This window comes from Nestor notabilis, unplaced genomic scaffold (genome assembly GCF_000696875.1).
Source record: "Nestor notabilis isolate BGI_N333 unplaced genomic scaffold, ASM69687v1 scaffold20453, whole genome shotgun sequence".
Taxonomy (NCBI): Eukaryota; Metazoa; Chordata; class Aves; order Psittaciformes; family Psittacidae; genus Nestor; species Nestor notabilis.
The window spans coordinates 25,623-48,586 of record NW_009923557.1 but is presented as its reverse complement, the minus strand read 5'-3'; the positions used below and the strand labels follow the sequence as shown (position 1 = coordinate 48,586).

Sequence of the window (22,964 nt, the reverse complement as noted above, 5' to 3'; positions counted from 1 at the left end):
CAGGCACTGCCTGATGAACAAGGTTCCAGCGTTTACCAGTTCTGATGGTACTCGTAACAACAGCAAGTTAAAGAAAGCAGTTTTATTTAGAGAGAAGGGACTTGTCTTAAAACTTTTGACCAAGTTGGTTTAAACCACAGTGGATAACACACCATACTGCACAGTGCACTCCTGCCCTCATTAGCAAAGCTTTATCCTTTGTAAAATGTAGGTTTGCACTCCCTTCTCCAGAGGTTACTTCCAGGAGCACAGCTTCTCCCACCTCCCTCCCTCCCAACCCCTGGCTGGGGACCTGCCCTCCTGCACCTGACCCCAGCAGCAGTCCTGAGGCAAACACAACCACAGCTGAGGAAAAGTAATACCAGAGAAACACATTTTCAGCTCCATTTTACAATTTAAATTAAGGAGAGGGACCCAGGCAGGCAGCCCCCAGCCACTGCTCTGTGTGTGGCTGCAGGTCCCTGGCTCAGATCACCAGCACCGGTGATACTGCTGCAGTCCTTGTGCTGACATGGGACTGATGGTGAACAACACCATGTCATAGAAGTATCTTAGCTGAGGCTGCAGTGAGTTCCTTTTGCTGCCCAGCACCTGCGGTGACGTCAACCACTTGGCTAAAGTACATAGAAGTCGTTGTTGTTTGACAGGTCACTGTAATGGCATAGGGCAAGACCAGTGGCCTGTGCCGATGGGGGCTCAGGTCGACTTCTGCCCTGAACCCCCTGTGCTGCGGGCCTGCCTGAGCCTGGCTTGCAGAGTTGAGTGTCCCACCTGGGCTCAGCCACAGCCCGATGCTTGCGCTTGAGTCTGCTGCCACCATTGCAATAGGTCCCACAACACCGGCATGTCAAGAAGCGCTTGGCTCGATGTTTGGCCTTTGACTTGGGGGCTGCGGCTGTCCCTCCAGGAGCAAAAGTCCCTGCTGCGACACCCCGTGGGTTAGGCTGCCCTTTCAACCGGCTCCTTTTCCTCTGGATGGGGTCCAGGCTGATGTCCGACTGGGAGGAGCAGCTCTCATTCCAGCCGGTGCCGGCATTCAGGCTGCGCAGCGGCAGGGCGAGCCGCAATGCCTTCCAGAACTGGGAGCCAGAACGCTTGGACTTCTCTCCCTTCCAGGTGACAAAGGAGACGGACTCCTTCAGCTGGAGGATACTGGGGTGGGTGCACTGCAGTGGCCTGTATTCCACCACGATAAGCTTGGTGGCGATGGCATTCTGGCACATGATGCCCAGCTTGAACTCCAAGAGGCTGATGCTCTTCTCTGTCAAGTAATCAGGACTCAGGACCACGATCATCCTGCGGCTCCTCTGGATGAAGTCAAACACAGCTTCAGTGGTATCTAAAAGTGCAAGGGCAGAGGAATTGGGGTGCACAAGGGGGAAGGAGCAGGAGAGAAAAGCTGAAGGAAGGTTTTCGGTGGCATACCTGCACAGATTCCCCCCTTACCACAGAGGGAAACCTGGCACAACTCCAGTGACTTTCAACTTGCCCATGATCCTGCTGGCAGGGACTGCAGGAGCAATAGCAGCATTTTTGCTTTGCAGTGGGTTTTTTGAGAAGGCTAAAGTGGTAAATAAGAAGAGAGGATGTAGGATATGCCAAGACATACTCTTGACTTCTGCCCTGAGCAGCGTCACTCCTGCCCAGGGAAGTGCAGGCATTTGATAAAGGTCAGGTCTTGTTTGGGAAGTACCTGCCAACAGCTCTAGCAGCCCTTTGCATGGGGGCAACAAAGTGAAGCAATCATGTCATCATGCCACAGCTTGCACTGCTGAGTCCCACCACTCTCCCTCTCTTGCTCTCTCATCCAGAAATGAAGCCTCCAAACTCAGAAAGCAAAACTCAGCCGTAAGCCTCTCCATCAGTTTCCCTAGCCATCATGGGGGGTGAAATACCATCCTTCAAAAGCATTTCTTGGGATTAATTGCAGTCTGTAAAGCTCAGCAAGACGCTTAGCTGGAATGGTGCCAGGCAGGCGCAGCATCTCTTTTATTATGAATGTTGAAAAGCAGCAAACCTGAGGGATGACCTTGGATTTCTAACTATGGCTTGGGCTGCAGTAAGCATATTGAAGATGTTATGGCTAATGGGTGAGCAGTGGAAAGGATATGAATTAATAGGGCTGTGGGATTTAGCAAATTAACCCAAGCTGATTAACAGAACCATAAAAACTTTAAAAAACCACCCACTTATTGAGTGCTGGTGCCTGAGATGGAGCGGACCTGAGGACAAGGTGGTTCAAGCAAGACAGAGATCATCAGAGTAAGAGCTCTTGCACACTCAGAGAGAAAAAACGCCCTGTAGAATGTCTTGCAAAAAGCTGTCCTGGGGAGAAGGGCTACCTGCTGCTTCCATTGCCTTTCACACTAAATGCTAAAGCCTTGAGTCCTCAATCTGGAGACTCATTTCACTCCCTACCAGTGGAACAATGGTCTTCCGTATCAATTAAAAAATATTGTCCCTTCCCTACAATGGCAATGCCCCTTACACTTCCAGCACTTGACTGTCTCTTTCCTTATCTCATAGCAGAAGGTGCACTGCACTGCAGCTGGATGCATCTTATTTTAATATTATAAAGAGCAATACTTTTTTTCTTAAATTATTTTCAAAGACATATGACTAGCTGTAAAACTCACTGTCACTAGATTGTTTGGAGACCAAGAACTTGGGATAGCGAAAATGACTGTACAGTTATATCCTGGGAGATGGATGGTGAGTGGCAGTGGAATAGAGAAAGTAAGGCACTGTCTAGTTCTTTAACATAATACCAAAAGTTAAATCAAGCTATTTGGAGCATTTTCTCTTGTACACAAGGTTTGGGTGGATTTCCCCTGACACACACATGAAAACACTGATTCATTGAAACCAAAAGTAGATGATAAAGCCAGTTCTGTCAGAATTGTCACTTAACGCCGTGAATCATTCTTAACACCCTATTTCAAAGGCACAAAGAATTGGCAGCAATCTCCTAATTTACTGAGTCCAAACCTCATTCAAACCTTTCTATAACTGGTTGAGATCTATTTTGAAATCAGCCAAGCTTCAACGTTCTGTGAAACAAAAAGCTTCTTTCCTGGTTTGAAAGGTTTCTTTTTGAAACTGGAATCACAGAAATCACAGTGAAACGTAGGCAGCAGCAGCCCCTGGGAGGTCACCTATTGTACCTGCCTGCTCAAAAAGCACAAGTTCAATTAATGCAAATGATCCCAACACTGCTGAAATTAAATGTTTTGATTGAGCTGACAGTGACAGTTTTCTTTCATCAATTTTGAATTTGCAACACTTTCTGACACTTGACATATTTTTGGCAGGGAAAATGCTCAAATTCCCGAAGATAGATTTTATGTCTGAGAATGGGATGCATTTAGGCTTGGCTGACCAGGATAGCTTGAGACGTTCAGTTTACAGTGTAATTCCAGCTCATGAAAAATCCTGAGCGGCCACTTCACAGTGTGTAGGGAGGATGGTCCCTCCCAGTGACACCAACAGCACAAGATGGAACAGGCAGCAGTAACACTGTGGGGATATGGGTACCAACAGAGCTTGGAATTTGATACTCTTGGATATCCGCTTTATACTAAAAAACTCCCATGTTTACTACATGGTTACAAAGGACACTGCATATTTTTGTGTGTTTACTTGTGTCTTGCCTAATGCACCCCAGAGATGTAACAGAAGGCTATAAGAGCCATACTTTCGATCCAGTCCAATAAAAGCTGGGGGCTCATAGGTCCTATACACATACCCGGTAGACCCCAGATCCACAGATTGTCTCAAGTATTCATTTTGCTAGTGGTCTGGAAGCACTAGGCTCTCTCAACGTACCTGCTAGCATACAAACAAGGAAAAATACCAGTATGTGGCTTAGATGAGAAAATACAAAGCTGAATTAACCTTTTCTACCCAACTGCCTGGAAGGTGATGGGCAAAGCACATGAAGAGTGAGTTTGATTCCTGTGGTTAGGGCAGTTTTCCAAGATTTCTGTTCAACATTCTGGCTTGGTCTCTCAAGCAAAGGGATGGTGGTTCCTTCCCATCTTTCTATCTTGTGATCGCCGAGTGAGCACTCTTTGGATCAGTGGCTTTCTGTGCGCGCATGTCCGCCACTGGATGACACTTGAATGCTGTGTGTCTTTGTGTTTCCAGTTACATGGCCCTGGTAGCAGTGGTGGTGCCTCAGGATAGCTGCAGGCACACCATGAAAGAGACAAGAAAATGCCCCATCACTAAGGAGGTGTTCCCAAATGATCTTGATGCTTGGACTACACACAGTCATCTTTCTTTAATGGCCTTTTGCAGACATAATGGGGAGGAAAATTATACTTATGAGAAATGCACAAGGACTGAAATGCAAAAGTGGAAATGTTTTATTGAAAAGCAAAATAAAATAATACTGACACTTCACAGACCAAATAACAAAAAGGCAAAAACATACAGAAAAAAGAACGGAAAACTCTGGAACAGCTGTACAACATCAAATGGCACGGGGAAGGTATTTTTTGCAATTTATACCACACTGCTTCCCCATGAAATAACAATGAGGAACTTTGTATGAGCTGCATATTGATACATGTTAGATTAGAGCACAGAAACTTGAATGAATCAACTGAAGTAAACATGCTGTGACAGAATCCCACAATGGAAACCACACATGGCATACAATGAAATGTCAGGCATATATGAGGTGCTCTGCAGATCTGCATTACAGCTAGGACTGGGCTATATCCCTGGCCTGACAGCAGGTAAAGCTTCCAGGGGAGTGGAGCCTGCTCCAGCAGTATTCCTTCCATGCTGCTCCCTCTGGACCTCTTGGGCTCCCTTAAGCCCATCACACCTTTTGCCTTGTGGGTGCTCTGCTAATGTCTCTCAGTATTCCTGCTCTGGGGTTGCAATGGCACAAAGGACCAAAGCAATGTATGCTGGAGAAAATCCTGGTCCATCACTTATTTGGAAAACCCTTTGAATAAAATCAGCAAAACAAATGAGGTGGATTTAACTTCCTAAAATAATCAGACTTACTAAAACATCAGGAATTCTCCTGGTACCTCAGACAAAAATGAGATGTGATGTGGTGAGGTCTGGGATGTTAATTGAATTTACACATATTTTTGCGTGGTTTTTTTTTAAATCAAACTGGAATCTAACACAGTTCTGCTTTCACCTCAGGGCCTTCCCTCTGCCTGCAGATAGGGCAGCTGATCACAGAGATGCTGAAAACACAAACAAAAAGGTGAAGCTGGGCAAAATGACATGGTTGCAAGGGATTCGCAAAACTGAGCATGGGTTTGGGTGTTATCTAATACAAATGAAGCTTTCTGGAGCGTGGGAGGCATCTCTGTCCCTCCACAGACACAGTAGAAAAGCTTGTAACAGCAAAGCTTTCAATCACCTCTAAGTGCCTTCAGTGAAGCTAACTGCAATTTTACCTGCTTAAAGCAAAGCTTACTTGGGACGGGGAGGATGAAGCGGGTGAGAAAGAAGCTCTGTTTGTTCCATATTTGTACAGTACCTGCCCAATGGCAGGTCCCCCCCTGCCCTGGAATAACATTATTAATCATAGGATGCTAAGAGCAAGAGGCTTCACTGATGCCAGGATCCAGCCCCACACCTTTAAGACTGGTCTGTTTACTGGGACACCCTCAAACCTTCCTGCTCAGCTCGGTGAATAATGTGTAGACTGCAAATCATAGTGCTTTTTAATGCCATTATGAATAGATATGCTTCACCTGATGGACACCAACCGAGTGAAAGCATGAGTCAAAGGTGACTCAGGAGCAATCATTATCAACAAAAAATAAGCATGCACTTAGTGTGTGTAATACTGAATTCCACAGTTAAGTGGGCAGGACCTTGCATTGGGAGCTGTAGGAGTATGGAGACACCCCCAGAGCTTGTAGTTTTATGTGAAACATTGTCAGCAACAGCACCAGTCAATGTCAGGGTTCCGCTGTGCTTTGGTCTGTCCTACAAGGGAAGGGACACTTCCCTCCTTGGTCTTGCAGGGGTTAACTCACCAGATCCTCTCCTGTGCCTGCTGCCTCTCATTGAAGCAAGGACTGACACTCAGTGGTTTTTCTATTTACATTTTGTGCAAAGGTTGACGAACCTGAGAATCTGCAACTCTGGGCTTGAAACAGGACAGGTGGAGACTTGTTTTGTAAAGCTAAGTACAGATTAAACCTGAGCCCTGCATTACAAATGGTGACATTTTTCATGCACAGGCAGAGAGCACCGAACCTTCACAGCATCATAAAATAGTTTGGGTTGGAAGGGGCCTGCAAAAGTCATCTAGTCCTACCACCCTACAATGAGGAGGGACAACTAGATCACTGGATTGCTCAGAGTCCCATCCAACCTGACCTTGAATGTTTCCCAGGATGGGGCCTCTACCACCTCTCTGGGCAACCCATGCCAGCATTTGACCACCCTCACTGTAAACTTTTCTTCCTTAAATCTAGTCTGAATCTCCTCTCTTTTAGTTTAAACCCTTACCCCTTGTCCTATTGCCACAGGCCCTACTAAAAAGTCTGTGCCCATCTATCTTATAAGCCCCATTTAAGTACTGAAAGACCACAATAAGGTCTCTGGCCCTCTCCAGGCTGAACAACCCCAGCTGTCTCAGCTTCTTACCCAGCTGGATAGAGCCAGTGTAGTTTTTCATAAGTTCAAATAAGCTTTTAGGGTCTCCTGGGGTGTTGGACACATACCCAGTGTCATCCCAGAGGCCTCGGCAGCACCTTGCATGATGCTTTCCCCCAACCAGCAGCACAGAGACAGTAGGCAGGTTCATTAGTAAACTGGGGTTCCTTGCAGTGCTTGTGAAGTCCCTGGGTTTACTCTACAAAGATGCAGCTCTCAGACATGCTCCATGGCCTGTACTAACAAGAGATTTCCCCTGGATTACAAGCATTACAGACCTGAAAGATCTGGGATACTCAGGAGACTGCAGAGTCCCAGAGACTGACCACTTACTAGTAGAAATGCTACAATACAAATAGAGCTTTTTTTGGGTATTGGGGTTTTTTTGGGGGTTTGGGTTTTTTCAAGCGCTTTCGTAACAGCCATTTCACATTGCCAAACTATCTGAATGCACCTGCTCCTTCAGAAATGTGGGGAGTAAAGACGAGGAGTCTCAAGAGTCTGCAATCCTCCCACTGAAGCAGAACTGTGATCTCACAGGAATCAGGACTATGTAGCTGGGACATGTATGAAAGGCTCTATACTGGAGTCACCTTTCAAACTGTTCCACCCAGCCTCTGCAACAGGGTCCAAAGACCAGGAAGGAGTGAAGCCACTTCAGATAGAAAAGGAGTTCTGTCCTGGAAGCTAATGAAGATCCTGTAGAATTTGGATCTAGAAATACTGGCCTATACAAATACCATGCTATCACAAGGTACTGGCTGCATCCCACCTGGATAGCCCAAATTTCAACCTTGAGCCCAGGTTTTTTGGGGTTAATGACAAGGACATGCATTTGCAGAGAGGAGGTGTATGCATCTTTGGTGTCTCTACTGCCAGGGCAGAAGAGTTGCAGGGAGGCATGACTATCCTCTGAAATGCTTCGGGGCAGTCCTTCATGGCAAAAAATGCCGAGTTCCTTCCCGCTCCCTGGCCTAACTTGTGGACTTCTGGGGTTTGTTTTGTTTTGATTTCTGGGGTGTTAAACATTTTTCAGGGGTATGTATGAGCCCATCAAGGCTCAGACTCCTGGGAATTTTTTTTGCTGTCATTTCCACCTGCAACTGCTTCCAGAACCTGCCCTTTGGGAATTTGGATTTCTCGCCCTTCCATTTAATGACAGTCAAGGCCACCTTGGCCTGCTTCAGCTCCTTCACTTTGCTCTTCTTGATGGCTCTGTACTGCACTAGAATGACTTTGATGTTGCCCTTGGAGGCCATATTCTCTAGACCAGCCTTGAGCTCCAGCAGGGCCTGTGTTCCCTGCAAGACGTAGTTGGGGCTCAGGACAACAAGCAGATGTCGACTTTTCTGGATGAAGCTCAGGGTTTCGTCTGCGACAACTGGGAGAAAGAAACATTGAGGTGGTTAGTGATGGCTGAGAACATGCTGCTGAGCTGCTAGTGTGACCCCAGTTGTTTCTTGAAGGGGACAATTAAATCTCTTGGAGGCACTCTCTAGAGACTATACTGGTGTTTCCCAACCCTGCAAGTGATTCCAGGTATGGCCTCCTACTCCATCACTGGTACCCACTACCCCACACAGTGACATCTTCTACTCCCAGCCCCAGGCTGCCTGCATATGTGTTTCTTCCCCACCATGCCACACAGATGCTTGAGGCAGCTACATCTAAAAGGCACTGTACTATGCGTCAGTGACACCACCCATTGCTACAAGAATGCTATGGAGCCAAGAGGGCTGCTCTGGTAGGCTCAGATTTCGCTTCCTTGTAGTGAGAGTGGAAAAAGAGGGTCTAGAGCAAAACAGAAAAAATGCCAGCTGGAAAAGACTCGGCCTGAAGAGGTGTCAGGAAGACCAAATGCCTACTTACATCCTCCTCTGGCAGATGTCCAGAATGACTCTCGGTTCTCCCTTCACTCATCTTGCCTCAGTTTCCCCACATCAAACACTAAGTATTCACACTCTCCCTGAGTGCCCTCATGGGTTAATTTGCTTTGGAAATACTATCATCCTAACTCTTGTTACTCATTCAGCTGTTCCTCTTGCTATCATTGATGAAAGCAGATTTGAGTGTTTCTAGAAGTGACAAGTAAACTGCTCTGAGGACTTTTAATGAAGTGACACCCTTCAAGCTGGAGACATCATGGTAACTGTGGATCCTCTTGGATTTTCTAACATCAGCAGGTAGACTGTCCTTAGGAACCTTTCCATAATTGATGTGAAAATTCCTTGCAAGTGCGAATCCTCTTTGCACTCTTTGCTGCAGGATCTCCCACACTTCATTGACAAGAGAACACTCTTAACTGGTTAGAAAATACAATGAAGAATAGAATAGCACTGACAGGCAACTTCATTTAGCTGTCAAGCAAGTTTGATTAGTTCCCATTAGCAAACTTGCAGGATAATCCATTTCCCACTGTTTCTTCATCAATGACAACATAACTCTCTTCCTGTGACACAGATCCACACTCTGGAGGCATGACACCAGCTGCCAAAAGTTATTTCCTGGCCCACCATGCTTCCCCAAGAAAATGACTCAAATCTTAGCTAAGAAGCAACGGGGAAGCCCCAGCAGTGTTGCAAATGGCAGTGCAATGACAAGCCACCCCAGCAGTGCCCTGGAGGGCTGGTGCTGGATTGAGGTTGGTAGTCACTGCCACGGTGAGCAGGGGAGGGAGCGCTCCAGGGGTGAGGCTGAAGGGCAGGGAGCCCAGGAGTGCTGCACTGGGAGGAAAAGGAGACCCTACAAAGATAAAAGGGAAGGATGGCAAGAAGTGGCAAAGGGAACAGGAAGGAGATGTATGTCTTGAGGAGCAACTGGTGAGAACAGCTCACCTGCTCTGAGCCTGACACTGGCATCAAGCAAATAGAGCCTGGAGGGTGCCCTGCCATGTCATCCAGGCTCTGGCTAGAAGGAACACCACCAGGACTGCAGCTGTCTCCTTGTTTCCTGAGGCACATATGTTTATTTGCCTTCAAACTTAGAGGTGCTGTGTCCTGGCAACAGTCTAGGAGATAAAGATAACAGATCCCAGACTGATTCTGCTCCCTCTGTCATGCAGCCAGGCTGGGACCCCAGCAGTCCTCGCTGTCCTACCCAAAAGGGACCCCAATGGACTTCACCAGCACAGGTTCTGTCATCAGTGGCGTCCTGACCCAAAGCCCATGAATTTAAAGTAGGGCAGTCTGCACCAGCAAAAGTTCAGGTTTCGAACTTCTAGTAGGCGTCAGGGATAATACAGCCAGGGCACTGGAAATTGAGAGAGCCTTGGCTAGATTTGTGCCCTTGCTGTGGCACCTGTGTAACTGTATGTATATCTGGAGAGTTTCACAAACTTCCATTTTTGGTGATTCCCTGCACCCCTTGAGGAGGTGCTGTGTCCAGAACCTTGTACGATTTAGCTTGAAACAGTGAAAAGAAATCTACGTCTTAGTGAAGAGATGAGTCTCACTATCTGCAACAAAGTACTCGTAATCACAGCACCTCAATTGTATGCCATGTTAAGATATAGACTCTAATGAAGCTGAGTGGGAGGCCTTCTGGGAGGGCGCTTTATCTTCTCACTGATGTTAGCACAGTGCTTTCCACACCTCCCCGAAGCAGACATTCCTGGTTTTTGCAGGCACTCTGAGCTACCAGTCTGGTCAGTATCACACTGCCCTGCCTCCTTTCTAGCCTTGACCTTATTCCCTTTTTTTAAGGCAGCTTAGAGAGTTTGCATGAAGGTGAGTGGTCCAGTTCCATTATGTTGATAGATCAATCACTCCTGCACATCACTGCTGGGGAGAGCAACTGAAACAAACAACCAGCACCAATTGCCCACCACAGTCTTTTTGGTGGTCTGGAGCATCTGCAACTTTGTCATGTGAAGCATAAACATTAGAAGATACCAAAAAGAGATCATTAATAGAGATGGGGAAAAAAATAGAGGATAAAATTAATCTGGACAGGCCAGTTCCTACCAGTTTTCAGTACCGCAAAGAACAACAAAGAGTGGGTGTGCATGGAGCACAGCCCCTGTGAAATACTCACTTCCCCCGGGGATACTGTCTCTGTCGAAGATACACAGCTTGTATCCAAACTCATTCTCCAAGACTCCCCGCAGTGTCAGCAGCACAAATTCCTCCTCCTCCGCATTGCGTGCGTAGGACACGTACACATCATACTCCTTCCCCTCTGAGCATTGGAAGCACAGAGAAACACAAATGGCAGAAGAGACACCTGTGATACTGCACATGCTGAGCCTTCGACTTGTTTCATGGGAAAAGCAGTGAAGGCTCACTATATGAAGGCTCACTTTAAGCCTGGGCACCACACATTAAGACACATAGTTACAAGGCAGCAGCACTGCCTCTTTAAGTAGCCCCCATGAACATGCAGGCACTCAGACTCTTCTGGGTCACTGAAGCCATGAGACCACAGCAAGACGACCAACACGTTCTGTTCAGGGTCCTTTTGTCTTTTGACATCTCTGACATTGCTTCCTCTCACTGCTGTCTATCCACATTCACAGTCCCACCAGACAGAGACTTGCACCCTGCCTACACCTTCCAAGCACCCCCTTGGCAGGTTCACACCACAAGCTGCAAGGACTTGAACACCCTCCTCATCCGACAGAGGCAGAAATCTCAGCTCTGAGTCCTAAGAGATGAACTCCTGGCAAAACAGGGAAGCTGTGGAAGAACTGAGGACAAAAAGGTGATTCCAGATCCATCCCTTTGGATGCCTTCCCATATTTGAAAGCAAATCACGGATTTCAATGAATCTTTTCATCAGAGAAACCAGGGACTTACTGAAACTTGACAACTTATTTTGACCTTCTAGATCAGATGAAACAGCTAGCCATCAGCAGGGCAGTGCCCCAGGGAGCCTGATATATACATGCTTTACTGCTGCAGAGAATACAGAGGACTTCTCTTTCCTTTCCCCTGACCCAAACCTGACTTCTCTTGCTCTAAAATGACCCACACAAATGAATACAGGTATAGAAAAGGAAAGGTCAAAATGTCATTATGCTATGAAGAGGGTTAAAAATAGCTTATATGAACACTCCTATATGAAAACAAAGGGTCTGACCTGTAGCAGGATAAAATAAATGTAAGCCCTTTAACTCCTTACCTAGGATGGTTTCATCTGTTCCAAAATGAGCCCGATAGAAGAGGACCATTTCAAGCCAATAAACATGATAGACGACTATCAGCACCACAATGAGCAGGATGGTTGCCCCCAGTCCACAGGCCAGCTCCACGGTGTATTTCGGTGTTACAACTGGGTTCAAAAAGAAATAGGGGGTATGGTTTACAGTTGGGCCTTCAGCTAAGCAGGAACACACTTATGTCACATGTAGCCAAACACCACAGAGGAATAGCCAGGAGCCAAGCTGGCCAACCCAAGACTTTTCTGCCAGGACATCACGGATGGCCATGCTGAAGTACCCATTTGGTGTTACTAGGTCTGGTTGGCCTGGCAGAGCAAGTCAAAGCATAGGCTGGACTTCTGTCTCTGAGCAAGACCCTGGGAGCAGCCAAATGGTAGATTGACCTGTTGATGGAAACCACTTGCACAGTCCAAAGCCAGCTTGTGAACATGATCTTCTCAGCAGTGCAGGCAAACTCTTGGGACAACACTACAGCACTTCCTCCTAGGAGAGCCAGCCAAAGTTGACGTGCTGCAAAATAAGGGCAATGGCCACCATTTTCCCAGCCCATCAAAGCCACAAAGTTCTTGTGGCTTGTCTCAGACTGACAGCAAGGATGTAACTACCCACAGCCTGATTGTTTTCTATCAGGAAAGATGAATCGGGGTTCACTACAGAAAAGCTGAAATATTTAAAAACAAATAGGACAATCTGTGTACATCAAGCCAGAACATCACAGGCCCCCCTCCAACTCATACACTGTCTGTCATACCACTGCTGCTTCTCTGCATTAAGGACAGAAAATAACTCTTCTAACTGTATCCCTGGGCAACTCTGTTTTTATGGCAATTCAGGTGGCAGCTGACATGCACACTGGCAAACTACATGGCAAAAGAACAGCAGTGAGGGAAACCACTTATTTCCAAGATTTAACAATTTTTACTAGGAACTAGGTTACAAGAAAGAACATGAAAGAAACTGAACAACTTTCAACAGGTAATGAGCAGCAGAAGTACATGAGAAAGAGAGGGAAGTCATCCAGAAAAAGCAGGAAACATATAATCTAATGTAATGAAGGAGTTAGAGCCAACATATATAGCTACTGGCTAAAACCTGGAAGACAAGTGCTGAGGGGTTAGGCTCTGGCATGCTGGATGTTCTGTGGAGACTGGCAACACGGACTCTATCGGGATGTAGACCGAAGACCTTTATTGCTTTAAAAGCTCGCCTTATATACTGTTGCTGAGCTGTCACGTGCTATCAGACACATTCTGATAAGGTATCACCTTAGGTGCAGCAAGCTGATTGGTTGCTTCTTCCTGCCCATGTGTCCGTGTACATGCCAGCCAACTGCCTTCTTCTTACTGCAACTTCCTTCTAATTGTTTTTGTTATTTGTCAAGGACATAGGGCCCGATCATCAAGGTCAAATTCAATCAAACCAATGTTATCTCGACCCACAAGGTTCCTGTGTGCTGTGGGATAGCCTACAGTGAACTTAGCTTAAGGTTGCTCTGCCAGCGGTGGTTAGGGATCGTTCTTAGATTTTGCTGTGGAACAGAGTAGAAAGGAGGCATGGTGAGTAACCAGGTCTGCTCAGAGCAAACCCACTCAACTGCCAAGGAGCAGACAGTGGAAGAAGAGAGAGTACAGATCAGCCCACTGGAAAACAGCATTTAGGCACTGCTGTATAGAGAAAGAATCTCAAGTTTTTAGATTCACTTCTGCTACGTGTATAAACATCATTACATTTGTAGGATGAATTACGTTTGCAGGATGAACACACTGGCAGACAGTTTCGGCCTCAGTTGTGTTTGCTCTATTGTTCCTTGCTAATGATCCAGAAAAGGTTTATCTCAAAGGAATGGAACTAAAAAGGAAGAAGGACAAGTACCAAGAAGGAAGAGAAAGAGCTCTTCCAGTAAAGACCTTTGTAAGCCTTCCATGTTAATAAGGCAGAGTCAGGGGAAGAAGGTGTCTGCCATGAGCTACACAAGGCAGGGCAGCATCCCTTATGGGAGATGGGAAGTCCAACCTATAGTAAGCAAGTATTGAAGCTCTGATGAAGTTGATAAGGAGGTAGAAGTATCCAGCTTAATCAGGAAACCTCAAACACCTATAGTGAAGACTCAGTTTTTATTACTGAGAGGTGGGTCTAGGAAAGAGGAATAAAAACTTTGATGAAAGAAAGATGTAGGAAAAACCCCACACTGAGTAGACTTGTACCAGTCCATACCATCCATGCTGAGATGATGGTACCTAAACTGGAGCATCATCATGGCAAAGAGTAAAATCAGACCATCATGGTTAGACTGTCTCACCCCCTGAGCAACATCAGTGAGTGCAGTCTGCCTTCTGGAGAATGCCAACTGGTAGCTGTTGTGTCACGCAAACCCCTCACACAATCAAGTAACCCAAAATAATTTCAAGCAGCCTGTCCCCTCAGATCTGCTTCAGTTGTGGTACATGGATGGGATGAGACAGGTCTATCCCGCCCGCTCTTCCCAGGCACTTGACTGTGGCAGGGTATATGTGACATGCATCCTTAGCTCCCTCTCTCCAAGATCTGGTGCTGTATGACAGCAGCACATACAGAATACTGTGTTGCGAAAAAGGCCTGATGGAATTATTTGTTCCTCTGCTGTTCTGCAAGGCAAGGCTCAAGGCAGGACCAACAGTTTGTGAGCATGCTTCATTTCACACCCGTGCTCTGCAAGTATTTTACCTTTCATGCGCACTATGGCCTGGCTACGGTCCTCGCCTTTGGCATTTCTGGCATAACAAGTATAATTCCGTTTCAAGTCCTCCAGTGTGGCTTTTGTGACTGTTAGAGTCCTTATGATAGTTTTGTCTTCAAAATCTCTAGTAATTTCACTGTAAGAGAAAAACTAGAGCATTACATATGTGAAAGTACAGCATGTTCTTAGTGACAAACACTCCTTTCCTTGATACAACCCAACTTTTTCTTAAAAAAACATACCACCTAAACTGATATTTATAAAGCAACACACACTTCAGATTTTAACAGAGCTGCAGCTGTTCCTTTATCTGATTTTCTTCAATATTTATTTTGCCACTCAATTTTCTCACTGCTGCTGTGTCACATTGCATTTCAGAGAAAGGAGGTTCTTGCCTGCAAAGCAACAAGATCCTGTGAACTCAGGATTCAGAGCCCACGTCACATTCCCTGTGCAATCATAGATGAGTCAGTTTGTGTCTCTCTGCCTGAACTGACCATCTGCAAGATGGGGATAATAGTATTTACTTCTGTCTTTCCTTTTTCTACGTAGGTTTGCAAACCTATTGGCACAAAAACTTCCTTCCATGTATAATTCAGCACCCAGCAAACGGCACTCTTAACCTCATTTGGGTTCTTCATATAAATGAATCCCTATTCCTTCTAATCAATACTATCTATAATACTACATGTCTGTTTTCAGCCTTTTTTGAAACCTTTTTATCATTAAAGCTATTTGGGAACATTCCTCTAGATAAAATAGTGCCTGCTCCTGTTTTAGCAGTCCCACAATAGCACCAGCTGTTGGCATCACTACCAGGACCTGAACAAGGAATGATGTGAACTGGTAAACGAAGTTGTCTCCAATCCTTCTGTAAGACAAGACACCATCCAGGTCTGCAGGCCTCCCCCCGGACCTCCTGGTGTTCGTCAAGGCACAGTGCAAGCCCAGGGGTTTCTGATTAACAGGGAAGGGGGGGACCCCACATTCCCTTGCAAGGGAAAATGGGACTGTCACATATCTGTGCCCACACCCCTCTGCAGGACCCAAGAGAGGTTTAGATACAAATGAAGGCTCACATTACTGTGTTACCTTTGTGTAACTTTTATCTTGGGGTCCGTGATGTCTCCTGTGTTTTTCCCATCTATAGTCCACCACACCTCAGTCCGGGATTCCTTCAGGAAGGTGAAGAAGACCTCACAGGACAGAACAAGGTCATCTCCTGGGAGGAAAGGACAATGGTATGATATTGCAAAGCAGAAACAGCATCACCTTGACTTTTGTGATTTACAGTGATCCTACCATCCTGAGCTCTGCCTCCCTTCATGAGGAAATGAGGCCAGCATCCACCTTCAGACATCTGATACATCAACATGTACAGGGTGTTAACTGTTATGACAGAAAAATAATAGGAGATGTCCTGTCTTCTTAAATGTGCTACAAATTCCTTGACTGCACCAAGAGACACATCTGGAGGCAGATGCTCCATGCCAACCACTTCCTTTGAAAGCCAAGCAGCGTTAATCATCCCCACTGCTCAGGAGACAGATGCCATAAAGCAAAGGATCAAGCTCCACAAAAGCATTTTGGTATGGGAATACTTGTTCAGCCATTTAACTTGCCTTCAAGATCAGGCTTGGGAACATGAATATCTCTGTGATCAGCCCATAAGTGATTTTATCTTACAGAATGACTATGGAAGAAGTCTGACCTTCTGAGCCAAAAAAGTTGTGCTTTAAAGTGAAGACTCTGCTGCTAATCATCATTGGCACCACATTTATTACAGCAATGTAATGGGACACAATCCATTCAATATAGGGAATTGCTCCAAAGAGCTATCAGTCTGAACAGATGGGGTGGGGGAAGTGGTGTGGTACCCCATTATGATGTGCTGTGAGGACAGCAAAAGGAGAGCTGTCATTAATTAGGAAGTAATTGGCTGAAAAGGGAGAGGAGATGAGCAAGATGTGGCCAGGATGCTGGAGCCACTGGGGGACATTCGGAATGAGGGAGGCTTGGAGCAAAGCACAGGCAGGGACAGGGCTGAGACATGGTCCTACAGGAATTTCTTTAAGCAGCTGAGGGCACCCATTTCATCTGCTTCTGCAGTCCTGCATCTCTCCATGGCTGAATATTTATGTTTATTTGTGCTTGCAAAAATAAACTTATAAAGCTCTCCTATTCTGGCACTGAGAACTGGCACCCCACACTGTCTGCCAGGCATCATGTGCTCTGCAAAGCAAAAACACTGGGGATGCAGTGGAAGGGGAGAGCTGCTGTGCCTGGCTGGGTGTCCCCATCCTGTCCCAGCAGGCAGGCTGCCAGGGCAGCAACAGAAGGCAGCAAGCATTGTAATTTACCTGCTTCCAGTTCGTAGACAACTTTCTCATTTGGAGAGATGAACTGTGGTGGCAAGGCCTTGTTTGGAGATCCTGCCCGAGAAAACAGAGAGCCCCCCATGGGGACCCGGACTTCATGAGAACCTGGTGTCCTTGCAGCCTCACTCATGCTGCCCTTGCACCCCATTGCACATGCCCCAATCCAGCTTGTGATATCATCCTGCTGCAGAGTTCCATGCAAAGAGAAATCTAATCCTAGTCCCCAAACTCAGGGCTAGACCCAGATTTTGAGGCTCCACCAAATTTTAGGTAAGTCTATATACAAGTTTTTTGTGCCTCTCACATCAGAAGAGCTCCATACCCGTCTCATCTCCCACTCAACATCTCCCACAAGGCACAACCTGTATCAGTTTCTTTTTACTGGTGCTTCTGAAAAACAAAATGAAAGCATCACTTCCTGTTGCAAGTATTTAATTCAGCTCTTAAAGCAGCAGTTGCCATGGGACTCAGCAGGTGCTTACTGTTCCCTAGGTTTTCAAGTTCTGTCTACAATTCCCTGGCAGGTCAACTGAGCCCTTGTGCCTGGGATGGATCTGTCCAGGCACTGGGCTGGGTAACCAGAGCCCTGCCTGGACAATTTACAACCTCAGCCTTGGCAAACAAAGCTTTGAGATTCCAAGAAAACCAAGACAAGTTGGCTATAATGGGACAATCTCACAAATAATGATGAGAAAAGGGCACTGGAGACAAAAATGAGCAAGAATGCCTGGGTTATGCATTCATATGCCAGCAGAGGGTATCCCTGGCCATCTCATGGGCTGTACCTCACCAGCCTAAGCCTGGTCACAAGCTGTGTTGCTTGGGGCTTTTGACATGGTGGTGGGTAGGACCTCCAGTGCAACATGTTATGGGCAGTCACACAAGGCTGACCCCAGCAAGCAAAAATGTACCAGGTCAGTTGGGTAATGCAGATTGAGCACAACCACAAATTGAACCTGTGACAGACTCTTCTAGCTGTTTTCACCACTTCTGCTGTTATCTACCTGGATTTTACACATTATAAAATCATTCTTACCCACCACCTTCACGTTTATGGTTCTGGTGAGATTATAGGTTCTTCTGTGGTCCTTGAATGTCACAATACAAGTGTAATTCCCTTTATACACACTGCGGACAATGCCGATGACAAGCCTGGGCCCTTGGGGGTATCGCTCGTGGAAGCCATCCACCAAGCTGCAGTTCTGGAGTCAGATAGGAAAACACTTGAGTTTTGGGATTCAAAAGTAAAGATATTGGCTTAAACACTACTACAAAGATCTTTTTTAAACTATGAATATGATACTTGGGATTGTGTTGCAGGTCAGACCTAAATACGATGAACTTTGGGCATGTTGGAATACAAACTGCTATTCACCTTGAAAATGAGGTGATGAAACAGATGACCCTAATAGTTTTATCCCACCTTAAACACAGACAATTTTATAAAAGAGAGATGTCTGATCCAGAAGTACATTTGCAGTCAAGGTGAGCACCTCAGCGGAATGAAAGTAAGAAGAGACAAGAAGAAAATGATGATGTATTCACAAATGGATACTAAGAATAAAGGACATGTCCCCTGTTGATGTCAGTCTTTTGGAACTAATCAAGCTACCCTAACTGACTTCAGCAGAGGATTAGGCCCCAAAATTGGCAACTGGCAAATGAGAATCTATAGTACAGAAACTTTAATAACTTTCTCTTTCTGTCAGGTGGGGCAGGAAACCTCTGCCAAATACCAAGCTAGAGATCCCTTTTCAGAAGGGGGTTACGCAGATGACACTTGATTGTCATAAAACCCAAAGATATGAATATTTTATAAGAGATTATTTCTGAATGGTACATTTCTAAATCTGATACATCCTAATGGGGCAGTTCAAGACAGGGGTCATATACCATTTTTAATGATTTTTATTAGGCATGGGATGACTTGCTGCCTGAAAAATTACTTCCTTGGGGCTTTTTGGTTCATTCTGCTAATTGATTACTGAGATGTGAATTTCAATGAATGGGACAAGTAAAGGATTTCACCTACTGGAGTGAAACTGCTCCACTTGGATATAAAAATAGCTTTTTCCTGAAGGGTTTTAGAGTTGTTTTTATTCTTTTGGGGTGGTTGGGTTTTTTTGTTTGGTTGGTTGTGTTTTGTTGTTGGTTTTGTTTGTTTGGTTTGGTTTTTTTTCTTTTTTTAAATTACCAGATATACCTGTTGCCAATTTCCTTCATTATTAAATTCACTCATACAGAATCTTCTATCTAGAAATCCAGAAGCTCTTTATGAGTGGATAGAAAATTCAGTCCCATAACCCTCTGGCTGCACATCTCCTGAGAATTCTTATTCTCTCTTGACCACAGGCATCCACCTAGAGAAAAACACTGAAGTCAACATTTAATAACATTCAGCAGTGATTCTTTAGGCAAGAGCCTAAGGATGACTGGAGACAGCCTGATTACCAGAGCAGTGTGGAGGGTGGGCAAGGGATGTCTCCACGTTCAGAAAAGAAGTTTGCTGAATTGTCTCAAATAGGCATCCATGGTCCTTGCAGCAGCCTGGTGCACAACTTCATTTCCTGACCTCATGGAATTTTTGAAAGGATGCTATTTTCATTAGCAGGTGACTAGTTTTGTCTTTTTACAGAAAAAGGAATATGAATCACAATGTCCTTTACAGGGATAGTGACTGGCTCATACAACAGGTCAGATATACTGCCCACAGCTGAACTGAGGTTTCTAAATTCCTGCTATTCTCCACTTGTGCAAGCTGGTCAAAAAGTTTTCAGTGCTAGCTCTCAACTCCTGTCCAAGAGCAGTTTTATCCTTGAGCTCAATAGAAAAAAAAGTTCTTAAAATTACAAAAGCTTCATTAACAGCTTTGTCACTGTGAAGGCTCCACTATTCTCATGTCAGTCTCATGCATCTGTTTTTCCAAACACAACACTGCATTCCCCAACTGACCAAATAAGTCTTTCTTACCAAGTACCACTTGACCGTTGGTGTTACACTAGCAGGGTAAAACCCATCAATATCTGGACATATGATCTTCTCATTGGCATGCTCCAAGTAGAACATCTCCTCAATGGGTTTTATTGAATGGCTCACACAAGAGTGTTGGTCTTTCGGAACAACCTCCAAGGGAAATGCAACTTTGCTGCAGTAGGTTGTATTTCTAAGGACAGAGAAGGATAGGGCTCATGATTAGTTAAAACTTGTTTACTTCTACAGCAGTTCAATGAAATAGAAATCACATCTGCAATAATGAGCATCATAGCTCATTATACAGGTATATACAGCCTCAGCTGACTCATTTATAAATGGGAAAGAAAACACCATCAGAGGTGGCCACACAGCTTAGAAAAGCCCATAAAAGTGACTAACAAGCAACATCCACTTCCCTGCAGATAATAAGGTCAAAGACACAATGAACAAGAGACAACGTGAGGAAGATCAAAAAGAGCTCTTGTGCTCAGTTGCATAGCAGATGCTATGTTCATTTTGTACTACACTTAGAGACACTTAATTTCCTAGAAGTCTGAATCTCATGAATCTTAGCCAAATTAGCATGCAGTCAAAACATTACCCTTGCATCTGAAGTTATTTTTACTCTAGACACACAGATCACTTCTTAATGGTGAGTGCCTATGGATTTTGCCATGAGCTCAGCAATAATATTTTCATGGACACTTGCAGCTAGCAAGGAGAGGCATGCTCATTAATGTTTGCAAAGCTCCAAGCATTATTACAATGTAAATTGGTTCAACACTGAGCGGTCTCATAACTGTAACATTCTTTCCCCATTAATGCTTTTGTAAATGGCCTTCTCCCTACAGAAAGATCTGGTGCTAATAGCATAATTTTCCTGCTTCCATGAAAGTCCTTCAGTTATGCTGGGGACTTACAGAAGCTGCACCATACAACCTACCTGAGCATGCATGTATAATTCCCAGTGTCATTGAGAAGAGCAGGCCAGAACCAAAGGGTGTCTTTCTCCTTACTGATGTGATTGTCTGGGAGACGAAAATTAATGGGCTCCTCCAGATCCCGGTCCTGTGCAATCCTGTACCAGATCAGGGTTAAGCCTGCAGAATGGGCTGTGCTGTAGTTGTACTTCAAGAACGTCTCAAAAAGCGGGCATTTGATCTTGGCAGGTTCCCCTCCATAAATCTGGATCTGCTTCATGGTGTCCACACCCCAGTCATCGCAGCGTTCTGCAGCCAGAAAGAAGAAGGTAACTTAGTCTGCAAGCCTGCAGGAGAAAGTAAGTTCTGCTCATGTTCCCCACAGCCCTTGGTCCTGTCCCCATTAAAATCAGACAAAATAAAAAGTAGTGTTTTCAGTGGAGGCAAACTGTAGTTTTATAAAGCAGGTCAAGAATACTATCAATACTATGTCCATTTCTAGAGAACCTGCAAACTTATGCTTTCATTCGTACAACTACATTTCTTCCAAGCTATTTATCTCCCATTAGGCCAATAGGATAGGATATTCCTGCGTAACACCAGGCTTCCCAGAGAGCTCCAAGAAAATTCAACCCTCAAATCTTGTGTGGGAAGATAAAATTTGGATGAAAACACTGCTAGAGGTGCAGGTGCAGTGACAAGGAAGATGGAGATACAGGTATTTAAATAAGAGGTAAAGAAAATAACAATGCAAACATCAAACCCTCCCTTAGAGCTACAGACTATTGCCACTGCCAGAAGCGGCTGGACTGTGGGTTCTGGGAAGCGAGGACTGTCTTTACTGTGATGGATTCATGCGTCGCCTGTGCAGAGGCATGATAACACTAAGAGTACAAGCAAGCAGTAATACTTGATGCACAGTGGCTGTTTACAGTGAAGTTGGGGAAGGGAGGCTTAGGGGCAGAAGAGACAGTATGGAAGAGGCAGCAGCAGCAGGTTCTCTTGGGGATCCCTGAGCAGCTCCCAGGCGCAATACCCAAGTACAGTCAACAGGCTCAGAGTGACTCACAGCACGCTCAGGCTGACATAGAAACTGGGCTGTGTGAAAAAAGCTATGCAGTGCCTTGTGCCTTTTTTTTTTTTTTTTTAATTTATTCTTGTCATTAGTGAATAGTTTCAGTACAAAGAGCACAGTCAGAACCCATTTTCCTTCCAAATGTTGCTTTCCACTCCATTCCTCCTACCACCAAGATGCCCAGTCACAGAGAGACTTGGTGCAAGCAAAGCACAGTACCAGCGTGTCAGCAAACGTAAGAGCAACCTGCATTGCCAGTGCTAGCTGAGACATACAGAGAAGCCACTGTCACTGCATCTCCTGTCTCCCCATACTGACAAGGCAGTGTGGCACAGCACACTTCCCAGCACATCTCTTGTAGCTGCTGGGAGGCATTAGCTAGGGCAGCCTGATGTCTAAGAGCCCAAAATGAGTTGAACAGGAGAAGGGTATGCTGCCTGCAGCGGTCCCCAGGAGCAGTGTCTCAGCATATCACAGCACACCAGAGATGACACTGCAAAGCCTCTCCAGTCTGCAGATATTAAAGAACTCATACCAAAAGGAAAACCAGAACACAATATGCTCTTTGAGCCCAGTTCTTCTGACCTGACTTCACAGGCCCAAAGCAGGATTTCTGGCATTTTATCTTCCTTAAATAGACAGTGGGATGTAGCATGGCCCTGAATTCATACTTAATTAGAAAAAGCAAAGAGATACACCTTTGAGAAAATGCGCCCACAGCACTTAAAGACAACAATGCTAAATCCTGTGGCTTGGCAATACTTAGCCAGACTGAGGAGGAATCTGAGCCATTAAGAATAAAAACGTTTTCTGGTGGATTTACACATAAATGTAAACACAAACAGCACTGCTCCTCCTGTGGTATGCCAAACACCCATATGACAGTGCTGCTTCTGGAGGAAGAGAATGAACTGGGCTAGGAAGAGACAGTGAAGCTACCCGCAGTACAAGTATTTGCTAGTAAGAACCCCAAATCCAAATGGCTGGAGAGTGTTGTCACTTGTCATCTAAGAAATGTACAGATTCTTCTTTCAAACCTGCATCATCCAGTACAGCTCCCACAACAGTCAGCTCCAAGGCTCATTTTGAAAGACCAAACCACTAT

The 22,964-nt window shown here is 45.4% G+C and overlaps 1 protein-coding gene across 1 annotated transcript; it reads right to left on the bottom strand.

Moving 5' to 3' along the window:
• Window positions 1-614: 614 nt before the first annotated feature.
• Window positions 615-21,117, bottom strand: IL1RAP (interleukin 1 receptor accessory protein; the record flags this gene model as incomplete). Its single annotated transcript, XM_010012214.1, has 9 exons — window positions 615-1,339; window positions 10,672-10,815; window positions 11,758-11,907; window positions 14,501-14,649; window positions 15,606-15,735; window positions 16,874-16,945; window positions 17,928-18,093; window positions 19,862-20,054; window positions 20,808-21,117. Coding segments are annotated over 9 exons (2,039 nt in total), but the record flags the coding sequence as incomplete, so codon positions are not given.
• Between the last annotated feature and the right edge of the window lie 1,847 nt (window positions 21,118-22,964).